The sequence below is a fragment of the Hypanus sabinus genome, chromosome 7 (assembly GCF_030144855.1).
Source record: "Hypanus sabinus isolate sHypSab1 chromosome 7, sHypSab1.hap1, whole genome shotgun sequence".
In the NCBI taxonomy this organism is placed as follows: Eukaryota; Metazoa; Chordata; class Chondrichthyes; order Myliobatiformes; family Dasyatidae; genus Hypanus; species Hypanus sabinus.
In genome coordinates, this window is record NC_082712.1 from 176,893,704 (window position 1) to 176,916,191 (window position 22,488).

At 43.1% G+C, this 22,488-nt stretch overlaps 1 protein-coding gene across 1 annotated transcript in view; it reads left to right on the forward strand.

Annotated features, from left to right (window-relative positions):
• Positions 1–22,488, forward strand: part of si:ch211-266k8.4 (carabin) — a 165,264-nt gene that overhangs the window by 5,749 nt on the left and 137,027 nt on the right. Inside the window, exons 2-5 of the mRNA XM_059974000.1 lie at positions 3,370–3,457; positions 8,921–9,028; positions 11,149–11,341; positions 19,368–19,493. Of these exons, the coding sequence (XP_059829983.1) occupies positions 3,370–3,457; positions 8,921–9,028; positions 11,149–11,341; positions 19,368–19,493 (515 nt within the window). The remainder of the gene's footprint in view (positions 1–3,369; positions 3,458–8,920; positions 9,029–11,148; positions 11,342–19,367; positions 19,494–22,488) is intronic.

The window sequence follows — 22,488 nt, forward strand, 5'->3', positions numbered from 1 at the left end:
GCAGCTCTATAGAATTCTGATTAGATTATGCTTCCTAATATCCCTTTGGCATTCAGAAGCTTTCAAAGCTCACTTAAAATTAAATACAATATTACATGGTAAATCTCTCCATAAAAAAGCAATTAAGAAAAATTAATTCAAAAATTGTTAGTCACTCCACATTTGTGTATCTTCGTCATGACTATTCCTCACCATTCAAATGCAGAGAGGTGTTGAAATTTTTCAATAATATCAGGTTCCCTGGCCCCAGTCATCTTATTTTTACTATGGATGCCTCCCTGTATGCCTCCATCCCCCACCAAGAAGGCCTCAAAGCTCTCCATTTCCTTCTGGATACCAGACCCAACCAGTTCCCCTCCACCACCACTCTCCTCCACCTTGCAGAACTTGTCCTCACTCTAAATAGTTTCTGCTTTGAGTCCGCCTGCTTCCTTCAAACAATAGGGGTAGCCATGGGCACTTGCATGGGTCCCAGTACGCCTGTCTGTTTGTCCGCTATGTGGAACAGTCTATGTTCTAAGCCAGGAGTCACCAACCTTTTTTACACCGCAGACCGGTTTAATATTGACAATATTCTTGCGGACCGGCCAGTAGGTGAGGGAGGTGGGCGGTGTTAATCACAATTGGAATATAGGTGATAAGTCAACTACAAGTCACTTATAAGTGGCTAGTATACTCAATTTCATTTCTAAAAGGGTTTATCTAAACACACAGCGCATATTTTCCTTCCATGAATATAGTGATAAGTCAATTATAAAGTCAATAACATTTTAAGTAACGTTTGGATATTAAACACACAGCACATGTTTTCCTCATATGAACATATAAAATCATTGCAACACACCAGTGAAAGGATAAGGTAAGGGCCAGAGGTCCCCGTGCTGGGGCTGCGACGTCGCAGTCCAGAGAGAGCGACCGACCGAGTGAGGAGTGTGACAGGGCGTGTGCCCGCCCTCCATGTAGGTAGGAAGGATCTATCGGCCGAAAAAAGTTTGGCTCAAGGGGTTACTTTCAGTAGATCGCAGCGAGGTAGCTGCTCTGCTACTTACGAAACCCTGAGCCCAAACTAGGTCGTCTGCGAATATTTTAGCACCGGGTTCCCCACGAACACTTAGTGTGATAAACAGGTTTAGAGGCACTGTGCCATCTGTCCGCACTCCAGGCCAGTAGCAACGGCACTTCTTGCCAGCCGCGTGAGGCGGCCGATTACCCAAGGCCAACCAGTGATTCCTGGTGCTAGGGTATCACTGCATTTAGATGACTGATGACCTCGCGTGTGTTCAAGTTCAACAGTGGGCGTGACAGGAAATGAGGAAATGTACAGCTGACTCGTATTGTTTCATATCGCCAAGTCATGTTGTTTCCTCGCAGCCTGGTAGCACATGCTTTGCAGCTTCTGGGCAGTGTACCGGTCCGTGGCCTGGTGCTTGGGGACCACTGTTCTAAGCCTACACTGGTGACCGCCCCACACTTTTCCATTGATATCTGCATTGACGCTGCTTCCTGCACTTGTGCAGAACTTGTCAACTTCATCCACTTTGCTTCCAACTTCTACTCTACCACCCCCTCCAGTTTCTGCTTTTCACAGGGATCACCACCGATGCAACTCCCTTGTCTATTCATCCCTCCCCATTGATCTCCCTCCCAGAACCAGACTTTTTTTCTCCAGTCCTGTCGAAGAGTTTCGGCCTGAAACGTTGACTGTATTTTTTTTCCTAGATGCTGTCTGGCCAGCTGAGTTCTTCCAGTATTTTGTGTGTGTTACTCAGATTTACAACATCTGCAGATTTTCTCTTGTTTGAAACTGACCAAATGCTATCAGACTATAAGATAGAGGAGCAGGATTAGGCTATTTGGCCTGTCAAGTCTGCTCCACCATTTTATGATGGCTGATCCATTTTCCTTTTCAGCCCCAATTTCCTGCCTTCTCCCCAGGCAATCTTCTCTGTGGTAGTGTGCAGGGGCAATGGCATCAATGCAGGTCATGCCAACTGGCTCAGTAGACTGATTAGAAAGGCCGGCTCTGTTTATAGGAGTCAAACTGGACACACTAGAAGCCATGGTAGAAAAAAGGACCCCATGGAAAATCCTGGCAATTGTAGACAGTGTTTCTAACTCTCTGCATGCCACCTCGGCTGAACAGGAGCACTTTCAGTAATAGACTGACAAATGTGCTGCCTCAAAGAGCACTATAAAAGGCCATTCTTACCCTCCGCCATAAGGCTTTATGATGAGTCAACCTATAACTGGGGAAGTGATGACCCCCTCCTGTTAGACTGTTTAAGGTAACATTTTTATTTATTTTTCTTACTTTTCTTCTAATATTATGTATCTATGAACTTGTAATTCCACTGTGACACTGTCATTTCCTTTGGGATCAATGAAGTATCTATCTATCTATATACTTTTATCCCCCGACTAATCAAGAACCTATCCACCTCTGCCTTAAATATACCCAATGACTTGATCTCCACAGCTGCTTGTGACAGTGAATTCCACAGATTCGCCACTCTCTGACTAAAGAAATGCCTCCTCATCTCTATTCTAAAAGGACGTCCCTCTATTTTCAGGCTGTGTCCTCTGGTCTTAGACTCCCACACATAGGAAATATACTCTACAAATCCACTATCGAGGCCTTTCAGTAGTCAATAGGTTTCAATGAGGCCACCCCTCATTCTTCTGAATTCCAGTGTGTAGAGGCCCAGAGCCATCAAACAGTACTCCTATCACAAGCCTTTCAATGCTGGAATTAGATTAACTGCAGGATTTCTTTTATTACAATAGTGACTATTGGTTATCTGTTGCATCCAACAATGACAGTAGAGCTGTGCAGGAATGCTTTTAAAGTGGTAAAGCCATTGCACTCTCTCAATCTCAGAAGACTGAGGCCAGTGGCACAAGTAACCGTCATAAAACTGGGGTCTTCCTTGGCTGACCATGATCTCTGTGCCTTGTAACTCCACAAGACTTTGTAGAACCACCTTATTGAACATTAGATTTCACTGTTGATCTTATCTGCGCAGTCTGCCAGAGCTGACTTCAAATGTTAGGACAGGCATGTCCCTATCTCACTGGGGTATGAGGCCCACCAGTTACCTTCATCTGGTTTAGCCCTCTTGTTGAACCAGTGTACCAGCTGACACTTGCAAACAGCTACTTGGAGCCACAGGTGAGAGCTAAGTGTCTGGTGGGGCCTAAAGATGAGTGTGCTGCCCCAGAATGGACATGACAAGCCCCTTCACCTGATGTACTACCCCTCCCTGGACAGCACTTAAAGATGGTTTGTAAATTGCTTTAGGGTATTCTGAGTGTTTGAAAGGCTCTATTGAAGTCAATGTTTTAATACTTGCCTATTGTATCACAACTCAGTTTCCCAAGCGTCAGTACATCCAGGATGGAACTGTGGCAAGATATCCTCAACAACTGGAGTGAGGCTGGTGCGCAGTGGACAGATAAGGTAATGGAATATTGGGGCAACACAGTGGTGTAGCAGACAGTGCAAAACTTTACAGTGCCAGAGATTGTAGTTCAGTTCCCGCTTCTGTCTCTAGTCAAGTCACTTTTATTGTCATTTCGACCATAACTGCTGGCACAGTACATAGTAAAAATGAGACATTGTTTTTCAGGACCATGGTGTTACATGACATAGCACAAAAACTAGACTGAACTATGTTTTAAAAAAAACACAACTCAGAGAAAGCTACACTAGACTACAGACCTATACAGGAATGCATAGAATGCACAATGTTACGAACCCCGTAACTGGGTATCTTACTAGCAAAGATAGGAGTATCCGTTGAAGACTGATGATACTATTTATAACAGTATTTATTAGTAAAAATACACAAAAATAATATCAATGTAAATATACAGATAATATACGTCATCAATACTAAACCTAAAAGTGCGGGTATAATAATAGTAATCAATAAGAAATAAGCTCTATCGTTGTCTAGGGGATAATGAATTGTCCGATGGAAATATAAAGTTCAGTTCAGTTCATGCAGGCTGCGGTAATTGTTGATCACTATGTTCCAATTGTTGGAGAGAGAGTAACAGCTATTGACTTGCGGAATTTCTTTTTACGATCTTGATCCGTCGATGTGTTACTGTTGTGGCCATTCATGTATGACCCCTCCATCCTTGAGCTAGACTGTTCTGTGGAGGACTTGTCACCCAGTCAAGGGTGGACACACACACACACACAAGCCCCCATCGGTCTCGTAGCGTCTCTCCTGGTGCGTCTGAGGGTTGTTCCCCAGACCCTACTTTTATCCCCACTCACGGGGTCTCAGGTCTCAATCAGGTTGGGATGATGCAATCCCTCAACCAGACCACTCTGGTTGCCCCCTGAGGGGTTTCAATGAATAGAACAGTACTCAATGCACAATTCCTTCTCCAAGAGACAATAGCAGTAATCTCTCTCTTTGTCACTAGGAGACATTCCACTTTTGTGTATCCCTGCGTTGTCAATAACAACTGCCTTTGCTGTTATCCTGTGTCTCTCTCATCTCCCTTGATAACAGCATCAGAATAGTAGCGATTTGCAATTCTCCAAAGGGGGGGGGGCCTTCTGCCCATCAGAGTTGCTCCTCATTCATAACAACAAAAACAGTGCAGGCATTACAATAAATGATAAACAGGACAATAGGGCAAGGTGTCAGTCCAGGCTTCGGGTATTGAAGAGTCTGATAGCTTGGGTGAAGTTTTTAAAACCCTGGCTAACGAGTTTTTAAAACCCTGGTTCAAAGTGCAAAATTCAAAGTAGATTTATTATCAAAGAACATGTATGTCACACTAGAACAAAGAAATACAGTAGAACCAATGAGAGACTACACACAGCCATATGGAGAATAAGCTGTTGCTCATGTAGCAACCTGGTTTTCCCTGGTTTTCCCTTCCTCACATAGCTGGTGAATCTGAAGAGACTTCAGAGACCGATACAATTTGGCACCATCCGCATTAGAGAAGTTGCCACTACGCATTGAACTCAGCATAGGACTGCCTCAGGACTTCAGCTCCGTATTTTTCCTCAGGGTTTACTCCAGAAGCCTTCCCATGAGTGGGTATAGCCATAAGGCAATGGAGGTTTGAGATCAGAGTTTTCTTTCTCCTAGATGAGCTGACACCTACAGCTGATGAGCCCTATCTACCCAAAGTGGTTTTAATGCATCAGTAACCCACCTTTGCCCCTTCTGTCAGTAGAAGCAGTTCCTAAACTTAGTAGCTAAGCCACACATGAAGGCCCAGAGGTGAACTTAGTTGTCAGAAGCTATTTGAGATCCATACCATTGGGAGTATTTAATAGGGATTAGGAGCCCATCTCCACTCTCCCCCCTCTCCTCCCCACTGACCCCTAACTATGCTATCTTAAGGAACTAATTAACAATACCAAGAAAGTGAGTCTATAGGCTGTGTTCAGTGGTGAGTGAAGTTATGCTGCTTCAGGAGCCTGATGGTTGAAGGACAAAAGCCGTTCCTGAACTTGGAGGTGTGGGTCCTGAGTCTCCTGTACCTCCTGTCTGATGACAGCAGTGATGTTCTGGATGGTGGTAGGTGGAGGGGGGGGGGGTAGTCTGTAATGAATGCTGATATGTTGTGGCAGCACTCTTTGTTGATGTGCTCTGTAGTGGAGAGGGATTGGATCACACTTGGAGTCCAACAACCTTGGAGTATTGTGTTCAGTTCTGATCCTGTCATTATAGGTAGTATGTAGAAGCTTTAAAGAGGGAGTCATGCTGCCCCAGCAATCCTTGAAAACTCAATTAACCCTAACTTTTTCTACAGAAGTAGTTTGTTATTGACTACTTCTGGGCAGTGTCTTTTCAAGATGGCTGATCACAGCCATTATCAATACTCTTCAGCAATTGTCTGCCTGGTGTCAGTGTCACATAACTGGGACTTGTGATATGCACCAGCTATTCATACGACCACCCACCACCTGCTCCCATGGCTTCACATGACCCTGATTGGGGTCTATGGAAGTGTTACATCTCACCCAAGGGTGACCTCCAGGCTAGTGGAGGGAAGGAGTGCTTACACCTCCTTTGGTAGAGAACTATCTCCACCCTGGTTAATATCTACACCAGATTAGGGTGTAGAATTGTTATAGTTTCGTTGTTTATTGTTTTTTATATGATCTGTATGTGTTTAATTGTTTAACGAGTTTTCTAGTAATTGTAGTGCAGCTGATTTTGTATTGTCTAAAAGCTTCTCTGTTTTTCTGCAGCATGTATCACACTATTTGAATCTGGCTATTTCATAGGTTAATTGTTATATTAAGAATGTTGTTATCTCTAGTCTGAGAGTGAGACAATCACACCTTGTTTTCCTTTGTTTATTTTCTTTGCTCAGTTTGTTCTAATATCACGAGAAAATAGCCATAATCACCAAGTATTATGCTACATTCTTGACGTCCGAAAAGTCTGTAGATCAATATCACCAGATCCAATAGTAGGGAAGAGTCTCCCTGCTCCTATGGCTTCATTTGTCCCTGACTGAGTGGCTAATCAGGTGCCACACCTTGCCCAAGGGTGACTTGCAGGCTAGTGGATGGAAGGAATGCCTTGCACCTCCTTTGGTGAAGACATATCTTCACTCCATGGAATATCTGTAGAAATTTGCAAGAGTCTTTGGTGACATACCTTGGCTGAAGATTGTTACCAGTATTTGTTAATGTCACATGTAGCAAGATATGGTGAAAAGCTTTTTTTTGCTTTCTGTCCAGACAGATCATGTCATCCACAGTTACATCAAGATAGTAAAATGAAGCAGAATTTAGAATATAGTGTTGCAGTTACAGAGAATGTGCAGAGCAGGTAGACAAAATAAAATGCAACGGCCATGATGGGGTAGATTGGGAGATCATGAGTTCATCTTTTAGTGTATGAGTTGTCTGTTCAAGAGTCTGTTAACAGCAAGATGGAAGGTTTCCTTAACTCTGGTGGTTTGTGCTTTCATCTTCTAGAGGGGAAAAGAGAGAATGATTGGGGTGGTGGGGTTTGCTGATTATTTATTTATTTATTGAGATACGGCATGGGATAGGCCCTTCTGGCCATGCCGTCCAGCAATCCCCTGATTTAATCCTAGCCTAATTTAATCCGAATCATGGCACAATTTGTAATGACTAATTGACCTACCAACCGGTGTGTGTTTGGACTGTGGGAAGAAAGAAACTGGAGCACTTGGAGGAAACTCACATGGTCACAGGGAGGACTTACAAACTCCTTACAAGCAGCGGTGGGAATTGAACCAGAGTCACTGGTATTGTAAAGTGGTGTGCTAACCATTACGTTACCGTGCTACCCTAATGTTATCTACCTTCCTGAGGCAACATGAGGAGTAGACAGTTAACGGAGACGAGGCTGGTTTGTGTGATAAACTAGGTTGCCACCATAAATGTCTGCAGTTTCTTTCAACCATGGGCAGAGCAGTTGTCTGACCAAGTCCTGATGCATCCTTATACATTACAGGATGATTTCTTCCATTCCCTTAATCTCATTAGACCTGCTGTTTATTAGAGCTTTTGTGCCTTCTTCTGTGAAGAGGGACACTAAAATTGTTTTGAAATCTCCAGTGACCATTGTTACAAAAAATATATAAATTAATACTGCAAAAGTGGAATAGAGAGGTACTGTTTCTGGACCTTTCAGAAACTTGATGGCAGAGGGAAAGAAACTATTCCTGAGTTGTTGAATGTATATCTTCAGATTCCTACACCTCCTTGAAGGGAGCAAAGAGAAAAAGGCATGTCTTGGATGTTGAGGGTCCTTAGTGATGGATACAACCTTCTTGAGGCATCGTCTTTTGAAGAAGTCTATGATGGTGAGGAGGCTAATACCCATGATGCAGCCCATGCTGGTTTGTGCCAGGATCCCACACAAAAAAAGACCTCCACCATCCAGTCTTACTGTTGCCTCTAGGAAGGAGGTACATGAGCCTTAGGACCCACACCACCAGGTTCAGAAAAAAACTATTACCCTCTAACTAGTTCTGGAACCAGCGTGGACCAGCTAACTTCACTTAGTTCAACTCTGAACTGATTTCACAACCTATGGACTCACTTTCCAGGGCACTATAACACATGTGCTTGGAATAATTTATTTATTATCATTATTTGTTTTTTCTGTTTGCACAGTTTATCTTCTTTTGAGCATTGGTTGTTTGTCAGTCTTTGGAAAAATACACACATATCAATTCTATTGCATTTTTTTGCTCTACTTTAAATGCCTGCAAGAAAATGAATCTCAAGGTTGTATATAGTAACATATATTCTTTGATAATAAATTTACTTTGAGAAGAGGGGAGGGAAGAGTAAGAGTTTTTGTATCAAATCTCCATGGACATGCAAGCTTATCTGTGAGTGTTTAGAAGAGTGTTATAGCAAATCAGCACTCTATGGAGTATTGCTAGTATTGTGTTAATGTTCAGAGGATAAACTTTTGAGCTTTTGATGACTCTGGGCCTGTATTCATTAGAGTTCAGAGGAATGAGGGGTAACCTCATTGAAACCTATTGAATTGATAGAGTGGATGTGGGGAGGATGCTTCGTATGGTAGAGAGTCTAAGACCAGAGGATGCAGCCTCAGAATAGAGGGGTGACTTTTATAATGGAGATGGAGGAATTTCTTTAGCCAGAGAGTGCTGGATTAGTGGAATTCTTTGCCAAAGGCAGCTGTGGAGGCCAAGTCTTTATGTATATTTAAGGCAGAGGTTGATGTATTCTTGTTTGGTCAGGGAATGAAGTGGTATGGGGAGAAGGCAGGAGGTTGAGTCTGAGAGACAGACAGACATACTTTATTGGCCCCGAGGGAAATTGGATCAGCCATGTTGAAATGATGGAGCAGACTAGATGGGCCAAATGGCCTAATTCTGCTCCTGTATCTTACGGTCTTGTATTCCATTGCAAAATTTATTTCAGATACATAGCTTCATAGAATCTGGTGTTCCCACCAAGCTACGTGGTCAGCTGTGGAAATGCCTTTTGGGGAGCGATGGAGTTAAACAGATCAGCACGCACACCTACCAGGTAAGGAAAACTTAATACCTGAAACTCCTTTACTTTGAGGGCGGACCAGTAGCGTAGTGATTACTACAATGTTTTACAGTACCAGTGGCCTGGGTTCATTTCCTGCTGCTGTCTGTAAGGAGTTTGTACATTCTGCCCTTGACTGCGTGGTTTCCTCCAGGTGCTCCAGTTTCCTCCCACAGTCCAAATTAAACTAGGCTAGGGTTACATTGGGGTTGCTCGGCGGTACGACTCAAAGGGTCAGAGGGACCTATTCTGCACCACATCTCTATAAATAAATAAATAGATTGATAAAGAGTTAGATACATTTTAAAAACATTAAAAAAATAAATACCAGCCATATTCTGTTAGTCTGAATACCAAGATAAAGGTTACTCTGAGGAAATGGGTAGATCAGAATTAATATTCATGATTTTAGAATGTCTCAATGCAACCAAAGAATACTTTGAAGGATAATCGTTGTAATGTTGCAAATACAACGGTAACTCTAAACACCACAAAATCCCATCAAGAGTGAGTGGAAAATTATAGTCACAGAGCCATAAAGTTATACAGCACAGAAACAGGCCCTTCAGAGCAACTCATCCATGCCAACTATGGTACCACCAACCTAGATCCACTTTCTTGTGTTTCCCTACAAAAAGTAGTGGACACTGCTCAGTTGATCGTGGGTAAAGCCCTCGCCCTTATTGAACACATCTACATGGAGTGCTGTATCCATTATCAAGGAATCCCAACACTCTTCTTGCTGCTGCCATCATGAAGAAGATACAGGAGCCTCGGGGCTGGCACCACCAGGTTCAGGAACAGTTACTACCCCGTAAGTATCCGGCTTTTGAACCAGAGGCGATCAGTTAAAGTCTGTCCTGAGCCTTATAGGCTCATCAGGCCGGTGCTTATGCCGGTTTTTGTGACGTGAAGCAACTGAGAGAACGCGACTCCACCCCCCCCCCCCCCCCCCACTGGATGGGACACCAGTCTGTCGTGAGGTCAACCCCCAGCATTCTGCTGGTAACCATTTTCAGCTGGGTGGACTTGAGCAATGTGTGGTTAAGTGCCTTGCTCAAGGACACAACATGCTCCCTCGACTGGGGCTCGAACTCACAACCTTCAGATTGCTAGTCCAACACCTTAACCACTTGGCCACGTGCCACACTAGAGGAGATAACTCCTCTTAACTTCATTCACCCCAACACTGCAGTATCTCCAAAACAACATTCCCCTTAATTCTGTCTCTCTGTTTCTCTTAGTTATGTATCTCATAGTACTTTTTGTGTATTGCACTGTATTGCAGCTACAGAACAACAAATTTCATGACATATGTTAGTGATGACTTTTCTCCACTGATCTTAAGTGGATGTCCTGTGGTGTTGGCCATTGCCCCTAGTAAAATGGAGCTGGCCATCCTTTATGCTTTTCTCTGTTGTAAACTCCAGTGGTTCCAGGGCTAATAAGATAGTTATTTTAATAGCTTATTAGTCATGGAAACATAGGAATTTACAACAGAGAATCTGATGAAGGGTCTTTGCCCAAAACATTGACTGATGCTTCATAGATGCTGCTTGACCTGGTGAGTTCCTCCAACATCTTGTGTGTGTTACTCAATATTTCCAACATAGTCAGAATCGCTTGATCCCAGTAATGAAAGGGTTAACCTATGAGGCGACTTTATCATCTTTGGACCAATGCTTGCTGGAACCTAGGAAAAGGGGAGGGGGATCTCATTAAAACCTATCAAGTATTGAAAGACCTAGATGGTGGACGTGGAGAGGATATTCCATTTAGTGCATGAGTCTAGGACGTGAAGACACAGCCTCAGAATACAAGGATGTCTCTTTAGAACAGAGATAAGGAAAAATTCCTTTAGCTAGAAAGTAATGAATCTGTCAAATTCATTGCCACAGATGGCTGTGGAGGCCAATTCATTGGGTATATTTAAGGCAGATGTTGATAGGTTCTTGATTAGTCAGGGTGCAAAGGCTGTGAGGAGAAGGTGAGAGAATGGGTTTGAGAGGGATAATAAATCAGCCGTGATGGAATGGCAGAGCAGACTTGAAGGGCTGAATGGCTTTATTTTGCTCCTAGGTCTTAAGGTTTTAACACAGCATTGTTTCTCCCAGGATTATGTGCAAGATCTCCGCAGCCGGCTGGCTGTTCTTGGTGTGAATGAATATGGCGTGCAGATGGCTGTGTCCACGCTAGCCAGTGCGCAAAGGGTATGGGCAGAAATGGATGGTGGAACCAGGAATCTGTCACCTGACCAACACCCAGAAGTCAAGATTGAAATCCTGAGACAGATTGTGCTGGACGTAGGTAAGATGAATTGTGTGAAAAAGAGGATATTGTTGCCTGTGTTTTAACAGTCGACAGAGCTGTAGTTGATGAGTTTAGCAACTGAAGTGGAGCGGGGCCAACAAAACCCAGAGCTGATGGATGTACAACAATACTCGGGTTTGGGATAGCTGAAAATACATTAGGAAGCTATGGGGGATATGTAGAAATTCCCGGTGGCCACCCATTTCGATCTGATTTCCCACTCCCATACTGACATGTCTGTCCATGGTTTCCTCTACTGCCGTGTTGAGGCCAAACTGAGGTTGTAGGAGGAACATCTCATATTCTGATTGGGTAACTTACAACCTGATATCATGAATATCAATTTCTCCAACTTATGATAATTTCTTTTCCCTCCCTTCTCTTTTCTTCCTTTCCCCATTCTGGTTCACCCCTCTCCCACCAACCCACGCTCCTCCTCACCTAGTCCAATCTATCACCTGCCAGCCTGTATTCCTCCCCCACCCCCTACCTTATTATTCAGGCTTCTGCCCCCTTCTTTCCGAGTTCTAATGAAGAGCCTTAGCCCAAAATATTGACAGTTATTTCCTCTCTTGCTAAACACCAGAGTTCTGCAGATGCTGGAAATCTTGAGAAACACTCACAAAGTACTGGAGGAACTCAGCAAGTCGGGCAGTTTCGGGCTGAGACCCTCCATCAGGAATGGATGAAGATTCTAGGCCCAAAGCATCAACTGTTTATTCCCCTCCATAGATGGTGTGTGTGTGTGTTAGAAGAATGAAGGATTGTCTTATTGAAACATGAGATTGGGCAGGATGGCAGTGTAGTGTTTACTACAGTGCTTTACAGTACAGATAATCTGGGTTCAATTCCTGCCGCTGCCTGTAAGGAGTTTGTACTTTTTCTCTATGACCACATGGGTTTCATAGAAACATAGAAAACCTACGGCACAATACAGGCCCTTCGGCCCACAGGTTGTGCCAAACGTGTCCCTACCCTAGAAATTACTAGGCATACCTATAGCCCTCTATTTTTCTAAGCTCCAAGTACCTATCCCGGGGGTCGGCAACCTTTACCACTGAAAGAGCCATTTGGACCCGTTTCCCACAGAAAAGAAAACACTGGGAGCCACAAAACAAGTTTGACATTTAAAATGAAATAACACTGCATACAACGTTTTTTTTGCCTTTATGCTATGTATAAACAAACTATAATGTGTTGCATTTATGAAATCGATGAACTCCTGCAGAGAAAATGAAATTACATTTCTGCATACAACAAAAACATTTTGAACTCCGAAAAAAAGACGTTGGGTTGAAGGTTACTTTTAAGTAAAATACTCAATGTCTATTTGAGTCCTTCTTGTATTTATGAAAAACGCCGAACTTAAATTGTCCGCCAGCAGCAAACCAAAAATAACGTCGGCCAGCTGTCAACCTGAAAAATAAAAGGACTATTTCTGAACAATGAAAAAATATGAATATATGTAAAATAATAGGCAATTAAAATATTTATCATACTTGGTTAATGGGATTTCTGCTCCTGGACCTCAGCGCACAGCGTCTGCACATCAGGGCTGTATGACATTACCTTCATCTTTACACAGGATCGCAAGCTGTCATCTGAGGCGTGTGCGATGTTTGTTTTTAATAAAGTTCATGTTGGAGAACACCTGCTCACATACATATGTGGATCCAAAGATCGACAGGACTCCAAGCACATACTTTTTAATGTTTACATAAATGTCGGGGATAGCATTCCATGTTTCGAACACAAGTTTGTCCGGTTTGGGGAGGTTTTCAATATCACTCCATTTCTGATTCTGAGCAAGAACAGCCTTCTGACGGGCAACATCTTCAAGGTCTGCTGTCAAGCGTCTAAACTTGGACACCCATGTGTCTTTGTCGGCTATGTCGGCCAGTTCCATCTCAAGATCAGGTTGACTCACACCTGCCAATGCAGTTGTATTCAGTAGGGATGGATCGATGCTTAGGGGAGTGACCGGGAAGGATAATGTGTTTTTTTTTCCTCTCTGAACTCTCAGAAGCGTTTCCCAAATGATGTTTGCATTGCGATGATTGCAGAATGTAAATACTCCGAATTTATCATGTTGTGAGCATGTTTGAACTCTCTCAAATTGGGGAAGTGAGACAATGTGCCTTTCTGTAAATCTCTGGCAAGCGCTGTCAACTTGCGCTCGAATGCCAAAACATCCTCCAACATGTGCAGGGCTGTGCGTCCTTTCCCCTGAGGAGCTGTGTTCAGCGTGTTCAGGTGCGCTGTCATGTCTACCATGAAGTGTAGCTTTTCCAGCCACTCTGGCTGTTCCAGCTCAGGAAAGGTGAGCCCTTTGCTGCCCAGGAAAGTTTTCACTTCTTCCAGACACGCGACAAAGCGTTTCAGCACCTCCCCTCTGGACAGCCACCGGACTTTGTTGTGCAGCAGGAGATCAGAATATGTGCTTTCCAGCTCGTCCAGTAACAAACGGAATTGACGGTGATTTAAACTTTTTGCCATTATTTTATTGACAATCTGAATGACAACATCCATTACTTCTGTGCATTCCGGAGGAAATGTTTGAGCACACAGTGCCTCTTGGTGCAAGATGCAGTGAAAAGTCAGCAGCTTTCTGTCCAGCGACTTCTGCAGTAAAGCCACAAATCCCTCGTGCGCTCCTGTCATACTTGGTGCCCCATCAGTAGCTACTGACACCAGGTGGGTGGTCTTTATTCCTTTGGCTCTTAAACAATTCAAGACAGCCTCACAGATGTCCTCCCCCCCCCCCCCCCCGTGTTTGGCCTTTTAGAGGTATCAACTCAATCATTTCTTCCTGTGGCCCGGCAGAGTTTACATACCAGCAGAACAGCGCTATTTGTTCAATATCACCTTTGTCTTTAGACTTATCACAGGCAATCGAGTAGGCCACAGCTGAATTGATGTCTTTAATTTGCTGTCTTGTGATGTCTTCTGCCATTTTTATGGTTCTGTCTTTGACAGTCTTTGCAGAGAGGGGCATATCCCTGATTTTCTGCATAATTTCAGTCTTGTTTTTAAAGCCCGTGAATAGATGTTCTGAAATCTTAATGAAAGATTCTGTTATATATTCACCATCTGTAAACTGCTTCCCGTGCCTGACTATTTCCTGAGCGGCAACATAACTAGCATATATAGTTGATTTTCCAGACTTCATCCACTTCTGGAAATGATTTTTGCTCAGATCAACCTTCCGCATCAGTTCCGAAACGGCTTTTTTTCTCTCATCTCCATCCGGATATTTTTGAGCAAAGGCTGCGTGTTTATTCTGGAAATGTTTTGCAACTTTTGACTTTTTGTTGTTTGCTAGTTTCTCATTGCATATTAAGCATACCGGTAAACCAGTCTCGTCAACAGTGAAAGCAAATTAATCTGCCCACGTATCATTAAACGTTCTGTTTTCTTCAGTCACTTTTCTTTTTTTTAGAATTCTCCATAGTTAGCCTACCTTGGATCGAAAAATTAAAGAAATCGCGCACTGGCGGGTGTCAGGCATTGGCAGTGGAGACGTATATTAATAGCGCCAAAAAACACTTTTTATTTAGATTGTACAAGATCACCATAATCTTCAAATTTAGAATTACATTTCAAAAACTAACAAACTAACATAAAATACATTTTAATTAAATACTCATCATTTATTTTCCAAAGCCACAGGGAACCGCAGCACAGAGATGAAAGAGCCACGGGTTGCCGACCCCTGACCTATCCAAAAGTCTCTTAAAAGACCCTATTGTATTTGCCTCCACCACTGTTGCCAGCAGCCCATTCCACGCACTCACCACACTCTGAGTAAAAAAACTTATCCCTGACATCTCCTCTTTACCTACTCCCCAGCACCTTAAACCTGTGTCCTCTAGTGGCAACCATTTCAGCCCTGGGAGTAAGTCTCTGACTATCCACATGATCAATGCCTCTTATCATCTTGCACACCTCTATCAGGTCACCTCTCATTCTCCTTTGCTCCAAGGAGAAAAGGCTGAGTTCACTCAACCTATTCTCATAAGGCATGCTCCCCAATTCAGGCAACATCCTTGTAAATCTCCTCTGCACTCTGTCCTCCACACTATCCAAAACACTTCCAACCTTTGTGTCATCAGCAAACTTACTAACCCATCCCTCCACTTCCTCATCCAGGTCATTTATAAAAATCACGAAGAGTAAGGGTCCCAGAACAGATCTCTGAGGCACTCCACTGGTGACCGACCTCCATGCAGAATATGACCAGTCTAGAACCACTCTTTGCCTTCCGTGGGCAAACCAGTTCTGGATCCACAAAGCAACGTCCCCTTGGATCCCATGTCTCCTTACTTTCTCAATAAGCCTTGCATGGAGTACCTTATCAAATTCCTTACTGAAATCCATATACACTACACCTACTGCTCTTCTTTCATCACGTTTCTTGTGGGTGCTCCAGTTTCCTCCCACAGTCTGAAGACATACTGGTTGGTAGGTTAGTTGGCCATGATTAGCTTCAGATTAATTCAGGGGATTGCTTGGCAGCATGACTCAGAGACAGAAGGCTGTATCTCAATAAATAAATAAATCCTAAGGAAGTTCGAGAAGGTAGGGGTCAAGAAGATCCTGCTATTGGAGTCACAAATGAGAAAGGACATAGCTTTGACATCATAGAACTTAGAACATGGGCCTGCGATGCTGTGCTGACTTTTTAGCCTACTTCAAGATCAATCTAAGCCTTCCCTCTACATAACTCTCCATTTTTCTTTTAACCATGTGACTACCAAAGAGTCTTAAATGCCCCTGTAACCCTCTCACCAAGCTCATATTGCAAAGTTGGCTCAATAGCCGACTTGGCTAACAGCCATACTCAGTGGTGAGAAGGCTTCTTTCCATAAGCAATGAACATCTAGGATTGGTATGATTTTGGGTTCAAACAAACAGGAAAGTTGGGATGTTCTGAGTAGTGGGACTCTGTTTTGAGTGAATGCTGTGTAAATACTACCCATACACAATTATCAGTCAGCTAGAAATAACAGATCATACACCGCATAAAACTATAAAGAAAGTACATTTACTAATTTTAGCTCTAACAAACATTATTAAGAGAAAGTAAAGAACAAAAGGGGCCATTAAAGTTAAACCAGTCTACATGTGCACATAACTTTGTCTCTCCCTCTCCCTCTCCCTCTCCCCCTCCCCCTCCCCCTTGGAGCCATTCTTACAATAGGGACTCTCCTTCCCACAGCATTCTGCTGCATTTCCCCTCTTGTCCTCTCTGCAGCTCCCGTAAAAAAAAAAACCATAAACCAGACATCAGTCTGTCACAAATCTCTCTCTGCCCTGCCCTCTCAGACTTTCTTGCGATTCCACCATCCTGACACAACATTTCTAAGTTGAATAGCAGGGTTTTTTACCTTTAGTCAAAACCAAAGCGTTCTACCAGCTGGACACAGATTTTGCAAAAGCTGCTAAAATGAAGTACCTACAGCATAGCAGTAGAAATCCTAACCAGGGTATTACATCCCTAATGTATTTGCCTCTCCCAAACCCCTGGCAACATGATTCATGCACCCACCACTCTTAGTTAGGAAGGTTCAATCATTAGGTATTAATATTGAAGTAGTAAAATGGATTCAACAGTGGCTAGATGGGAGATGCCAGAGAGTAGTGGTGGATAACTGTTTGTCAGGTTGGAGGCTGGTGACTAGTGGTGTGCCTCAGGGATCTGTATTGGGTCCAATGTTGTTTGTCATATACATTAATGATCTGGATGATGGGGTGGTAAATTGGATTAGTAAGTATGCAGATGATACTAAGGTAGGTGGTGTTGTGGATAATGAAGTAGGTTTTCAAAGCTTGCAGAGAGATTTAGGCCAGTTAGAAGAGTGGGCTGAATGATGGCAGATGGAGTTTAATGCTGATAAGTGTGAGGTACTACATTTTGGTAGGAATAATCCAAATAGGACATACGTGGTAAATGGTAGGGCATTGAAGAATGCAGTAGAACAGAGTGTTCTAGGAATAATGGTGCATAGTTCCCTGAAGGTGGAATCTCGTGTGGATAGGGTGGTAAAGAAAGCTTTTGGTATGCTGGTGTTTATAAATCAGAGCATTGAGTATAGGAGTTGGCATGTAATGTTAAAATTGTACAAGGCATTGGTAAGGCTGAATTTAGAATATTGTGTGTAGTTCTGTTCACTGAACTATAGGAAAGATATCAACAAAATAGAGTACAGAGAAGATTATGGAGTTGACGTGGATAGGCTTTTCCCATTGAGAGATGGGGATAGTCAAACAAGAGGACATGATTTGAGAGTAAGGGGGAAAAAGTTTAAGGGTAACACGAGGGGGAATCTCTTTACTCAGAGTGATAGCTGTGTGGAATGAGCTTCCAGTCGAAGTGGTAGAGGCAGGTTCGGTATTATCATTTAAAGTAAAATTGGATAGGTATATGGATAGGAAGGAATGGAGGGTTATGGGCTGAGTGTCGGCCAGTGGGACTGGGTGAGTGTAAGCATTGGCATGGACTAGAAGGGCTGAGATGATCTGTTTCCGTGCTGTAATTGTTATATGGTTATAAAAAACTCAGGCTGTCCATTTTATCTATGCCTCTCATAATCTTGTACACTTTTATCAAGTCATCTCTCATTCTCCTTCACTCCAGGCAGTATCCTGGTAAATCTGCTCAGCACTCTCTCTAAAGCTTCCACATCCTCTGCATACTGAGGGAAACAGAACTGAACACAACATTCCATGTGTGGTCTAACTAGAGTTTATAGAGCTGCAATATTATCTCGTAGTTCTTGAACTCATCTCCTCACTACAGTTTTAGTTGCCTCTGGGGCCCAGCAAGGGAAAGCCAAATTTTTGCATTTCCCCAGAACCTATCATGATACATCTAGCAACTTCAGGTCAGAGTTTGCTCAGTTTTAAGACCTCTCTGCATTTAAATGGTGAGGAATAATCATGACAGAGAGGCACAAGTGTGAGGTGATTTACTAAATTTTTGTTTAATGAAGACTTGTTACATAACGTGATTAATTTTAAGTAGGCTTTGATAGCTTCTGAATGTTGAAGAGATATTAAGAAGCACTTCTCAATAGTTTTGACAACTGGCTAAGTCTGGTATTTGACGAGGCCACTATCAAAAGAGTTTTTTAAAATTGCTACAGGTAAGTTTTTCAGACTCCACCCATGTCTGCTTTCACTCGAGAGGCCATTTCATAAGACCCTAAGACATAGGAATACAATTAGGTCATTTGCAACACCAAATCTGCTTCACTTAACTGATTTATTTTCCCTCTCAACACCTTTCTCCCAATAATCTTTGACACCCCTACTAATCAAGAGCCTATCAGCCTCTGCTTTAACTGCGTATACCCAATGATGGCCTCCACAGATTCATCACCCTCTGGCTAAAGAAATTTCACCTTATCTCTATTCTAAATGGATGTCCCTCAATTCTGAGGCTGAACCCTCTGGTCCTAGATGCTCCTACTATAGGAAACATCCTCTCCACATCTACTCTATCTAGGCCTTTCAATATTCAATAAGTTTCAATGAGATTCCCTCGCATTCTTTTAAACTCCAGTGAGTTCAGTGTATTCCAGTAAACTCTACTCATTTTTCATTCCTGGAATAATTCTTGTGATCAGGAATTCTATGAATTCTATAATTCTATGAAGAACTAAAGAAATTCCTCCTCATCTCTGTTCTAAAGAGACACCCTTGTATTCTGAGGCTGTGCCCTCTGGTCCCAGACTTTCCCACTATTGAAAGTATCCTCTTCACACCTTTCCTATCCAAAAGGCTGCATATTCAGGCTGGAGGTTGTTTCACTGAGAATGCTATTTCTAGAAGGTCCACCAGAGGTTGGTGGGTATTGAGCAAGTAAGTGAGTGTGAGAAGGCTCACTATACTACCCAGTAGGAAACTCTGGGCCAACGTTTTTATAAATTTATGAAATCTTGTTATTTATTGAATTGTTTAATATGCAGGAGCCTGATTTGGGGTTTACTCAGAGGTTGATTTGTAGTTTTACTTTGTGCAGAGCGATCTTTTCCAACACACTGCTCCCTGATGGGCAGGAGCCCAGAAGCTAAAGAAGGGCAAGCAAGGCTTTTCCGTATCCTCTCCGCATATGCAGAATATAACCCTCAGATCGGCTACTGTCAAGGTAAGAGTGAAGGCGTTCTGTCGTTGATCTACTTAGTGACACAGCACAGAGTAAGCCCTGCCGGCTGTTTGAGCCACACCACCCCAGGAAACCCTGACAAACTCGATTAATTCTAACCTAATCATGGGAAAATTTACAATGACCAATTAACCAACCTGACACATTCTTGGACTGTGGGAAGAAACCAGAGCACCCAGGAGAAACCCAGGGGAGGACGTACAGAGACTCCTTACAGAATGGCACCGGAATTGAGCACTGCACTCTGGAACAAACTGAGCTGTAGTAGCATTATGCTATTGTGGTGCCCAATGACGCCAGTACCGTCATTGCTTGCTCGTACCCTGCATATCTTTGATGCAAGGAAAGAGCCTCAGTAGAGTTCAATATTGTTGCTGATCTGTCACAGGAACGGTACAGGAAATTATTTGTGATTAAGAGAAAACATTGCAGCGCCTCTTGCACCCTTCTTCTGCCTCTTCCTTGGACCTAAAAGATTTAGATTCAGATTCACTTATTCATCACATGTACATTGAAACATACTGTGAAGTCTGTCATTTGTGTTAACCAATACAAATAGGGATGTGCTGGGGGTAGTCTGCAAGTGTCACCACACATTCTGGAGCCAGCATAGCATACCCACAATGATCGACAAAACAACACAGAATATAACAAGCAACAAAATAACAACAGCAAAACAAACCCCATTCCTCCCTCTGACTCTCCAACTTTAGTACAGGCCTCCAGGCCTCTAGTGGACTTACAGACAATGGGCTCCTGACTCCCCCAATGGACTTCAGACTTGCAGACCCAGGGCTTCGGCTATTGTGATTTGACATCTGGACTTCTGATCAACTTTCAGGCTTCAATCTGTAGCATCGACACCAGGACTCACTGATGACAGGACACAGATCTCTGGACACTTGTGCTCCTGCTTGCCTGATCATCTGATCTCCAGGACCCATTGACCTGCATCTTCATTGGTGTTCACCCACAATATTTGCTAGCTTGACATCCACAGATGACTTTCATCACACATCCACGTCGCTGGCCTTCAAGCACTGAGTGGAAGCCTGGACTCTAGGTGTCCTTCATCCCCATGTCTACATTGGTGGCCTTCGAGCACAGAGCAGAGTCCTATACTCCAGTCTGACCTCTAACTCCACAAAATCTCTGTCTCTAAACACTTACCTCTCTGTCCCCAAAACCACACCAATGAACTTAAAAAAAAAAAAACAACAACTAAATCTGAGCCAAGACCTTGACAGAGACCACAGCGTGGTGTCATCTTGGCAACACATTATTTCCAAAAGTACAAAGAGTTCTTGGTGTACAGTTGACATCAGAAAATAAATCCCCTGGTCACTGTCTTCTTGCTACCAGAGGGGCAAATGGTATGCTTCATTTCATACAACAGTGACTGAAGTTCACGAAAAGTTATTACCCCTCAATTGTCAGGCTCCTGAACCAGCATGGACGACTTCATTACCACAACTCTGAACTGATTCTACAACCTATGGACAGGCTTTCAAGGACTCTAAGCTTGTGCTTTTTTTAAAATATATATCTATATATATATATATACTCTTCCAGCACTACTTGTTCGAGCATTGTCTGGCTCGTGTCTCATTCGTTCGCTACTGTGTTCCTGTGAAAAAAATGGTCCTAAAACGCAATTAGGTGGTCTAAGCAATTCCTCAAAGGCTAAGAGGGAGCTTAAAGTGTTATCTCTTGCTGAGAAAGTAGAAATATTAGATCTTTTGAAAAGTTGCATGTCGCATTCCAAAAGGTCAGTAAGAACGAATCAAGCATTCGCACAATAAAGCAAAAAGAAGCTGAAATTCGTGGAAGTGTTAGTGCTGCCCCTACAACGGCAAAAATGGTCTCTCTGGTTCATGATAAAGTGCTTACGAAGACTGAGAAAGCATTAAGTGTGTGGCTAGAGGACATGTCACAGAAGCATATCCCTGTTTATGGCCAAATTATACATGAAAAAGCTCTTAGTCTCTATGAGCACTACTGTGACAGGGTTGATGAGAGTGAGAGAAAAGAGTTTAGGCTAGTAAGGGATGGCTGACTGGCTATTGTGCTAAATGTTATGCTACCATAGTGCTGATATAGACCATGTGCAGGCAGACGTGCAGCTTAAGTTGATATCATGAATGACACAGATGGTATGGGGCAAAAGGCCTGTTCCTTTTGCTATATGCCTCTGTGTTCTACTTATAGTTTGATAAGCAAACTGGAGCAAACGTTCTTGGCACAGGGCAAGGTAAATACAGGGACCAGGACTGCCTGTTTTATTCTTCACACCTCTGCCTTTCAGAACATTACATCACAGTACCCTTTGGCCCACAATGTGGTGCTAACTTTTTAACCTACACAAAGCCTATCTAACCCTCCATTTTACTTAATACCCCCAAAGTAACTGGCTCTGCCACCACCCCTGACCGGGCATTCCATGCACCCATCACTCTCTGTGTAAAGAACTTAACCTCTGACACGCCCCTATAATTTCCTTCAATCACCTTAAAGTTATGTCCCCTTGTATTAGCCATTGCCACCCTGGGGAAAAAGTCTCTGGCTGTCCACTTGGTCTATTCCTTGTTTCATCTTTTGCACCTCTATCAGGTCACCTCTCATCCTCCTTCTCTCCTTCACTTAACTTCATAAGCCATGCCGTCTAGTCCAGGCAACATCCTCTACACCCTTTTTTAAAGCTTCCACACCTTCTTATAATGAAGGGACCAGAAATTAACCCAATATTCCAAGTGTGGTGTAACCGGTGTTCTGTAGAGCTTCAATATTATCTTGTGGCTCTTAAACTCCATCCCCCAACTAAGTAAGGCCAACAAACCATATACCTTAACAAACCTATCAATTTGCATGGCAACTGTGGGCATATCTGTAGACTCCATGATTCCTTTGTCCCTCTACACAGCCAAGAATCCTGCCATTAACCCTGTACTCTGCTTTCAAATTCAACCTTCCAAAATGT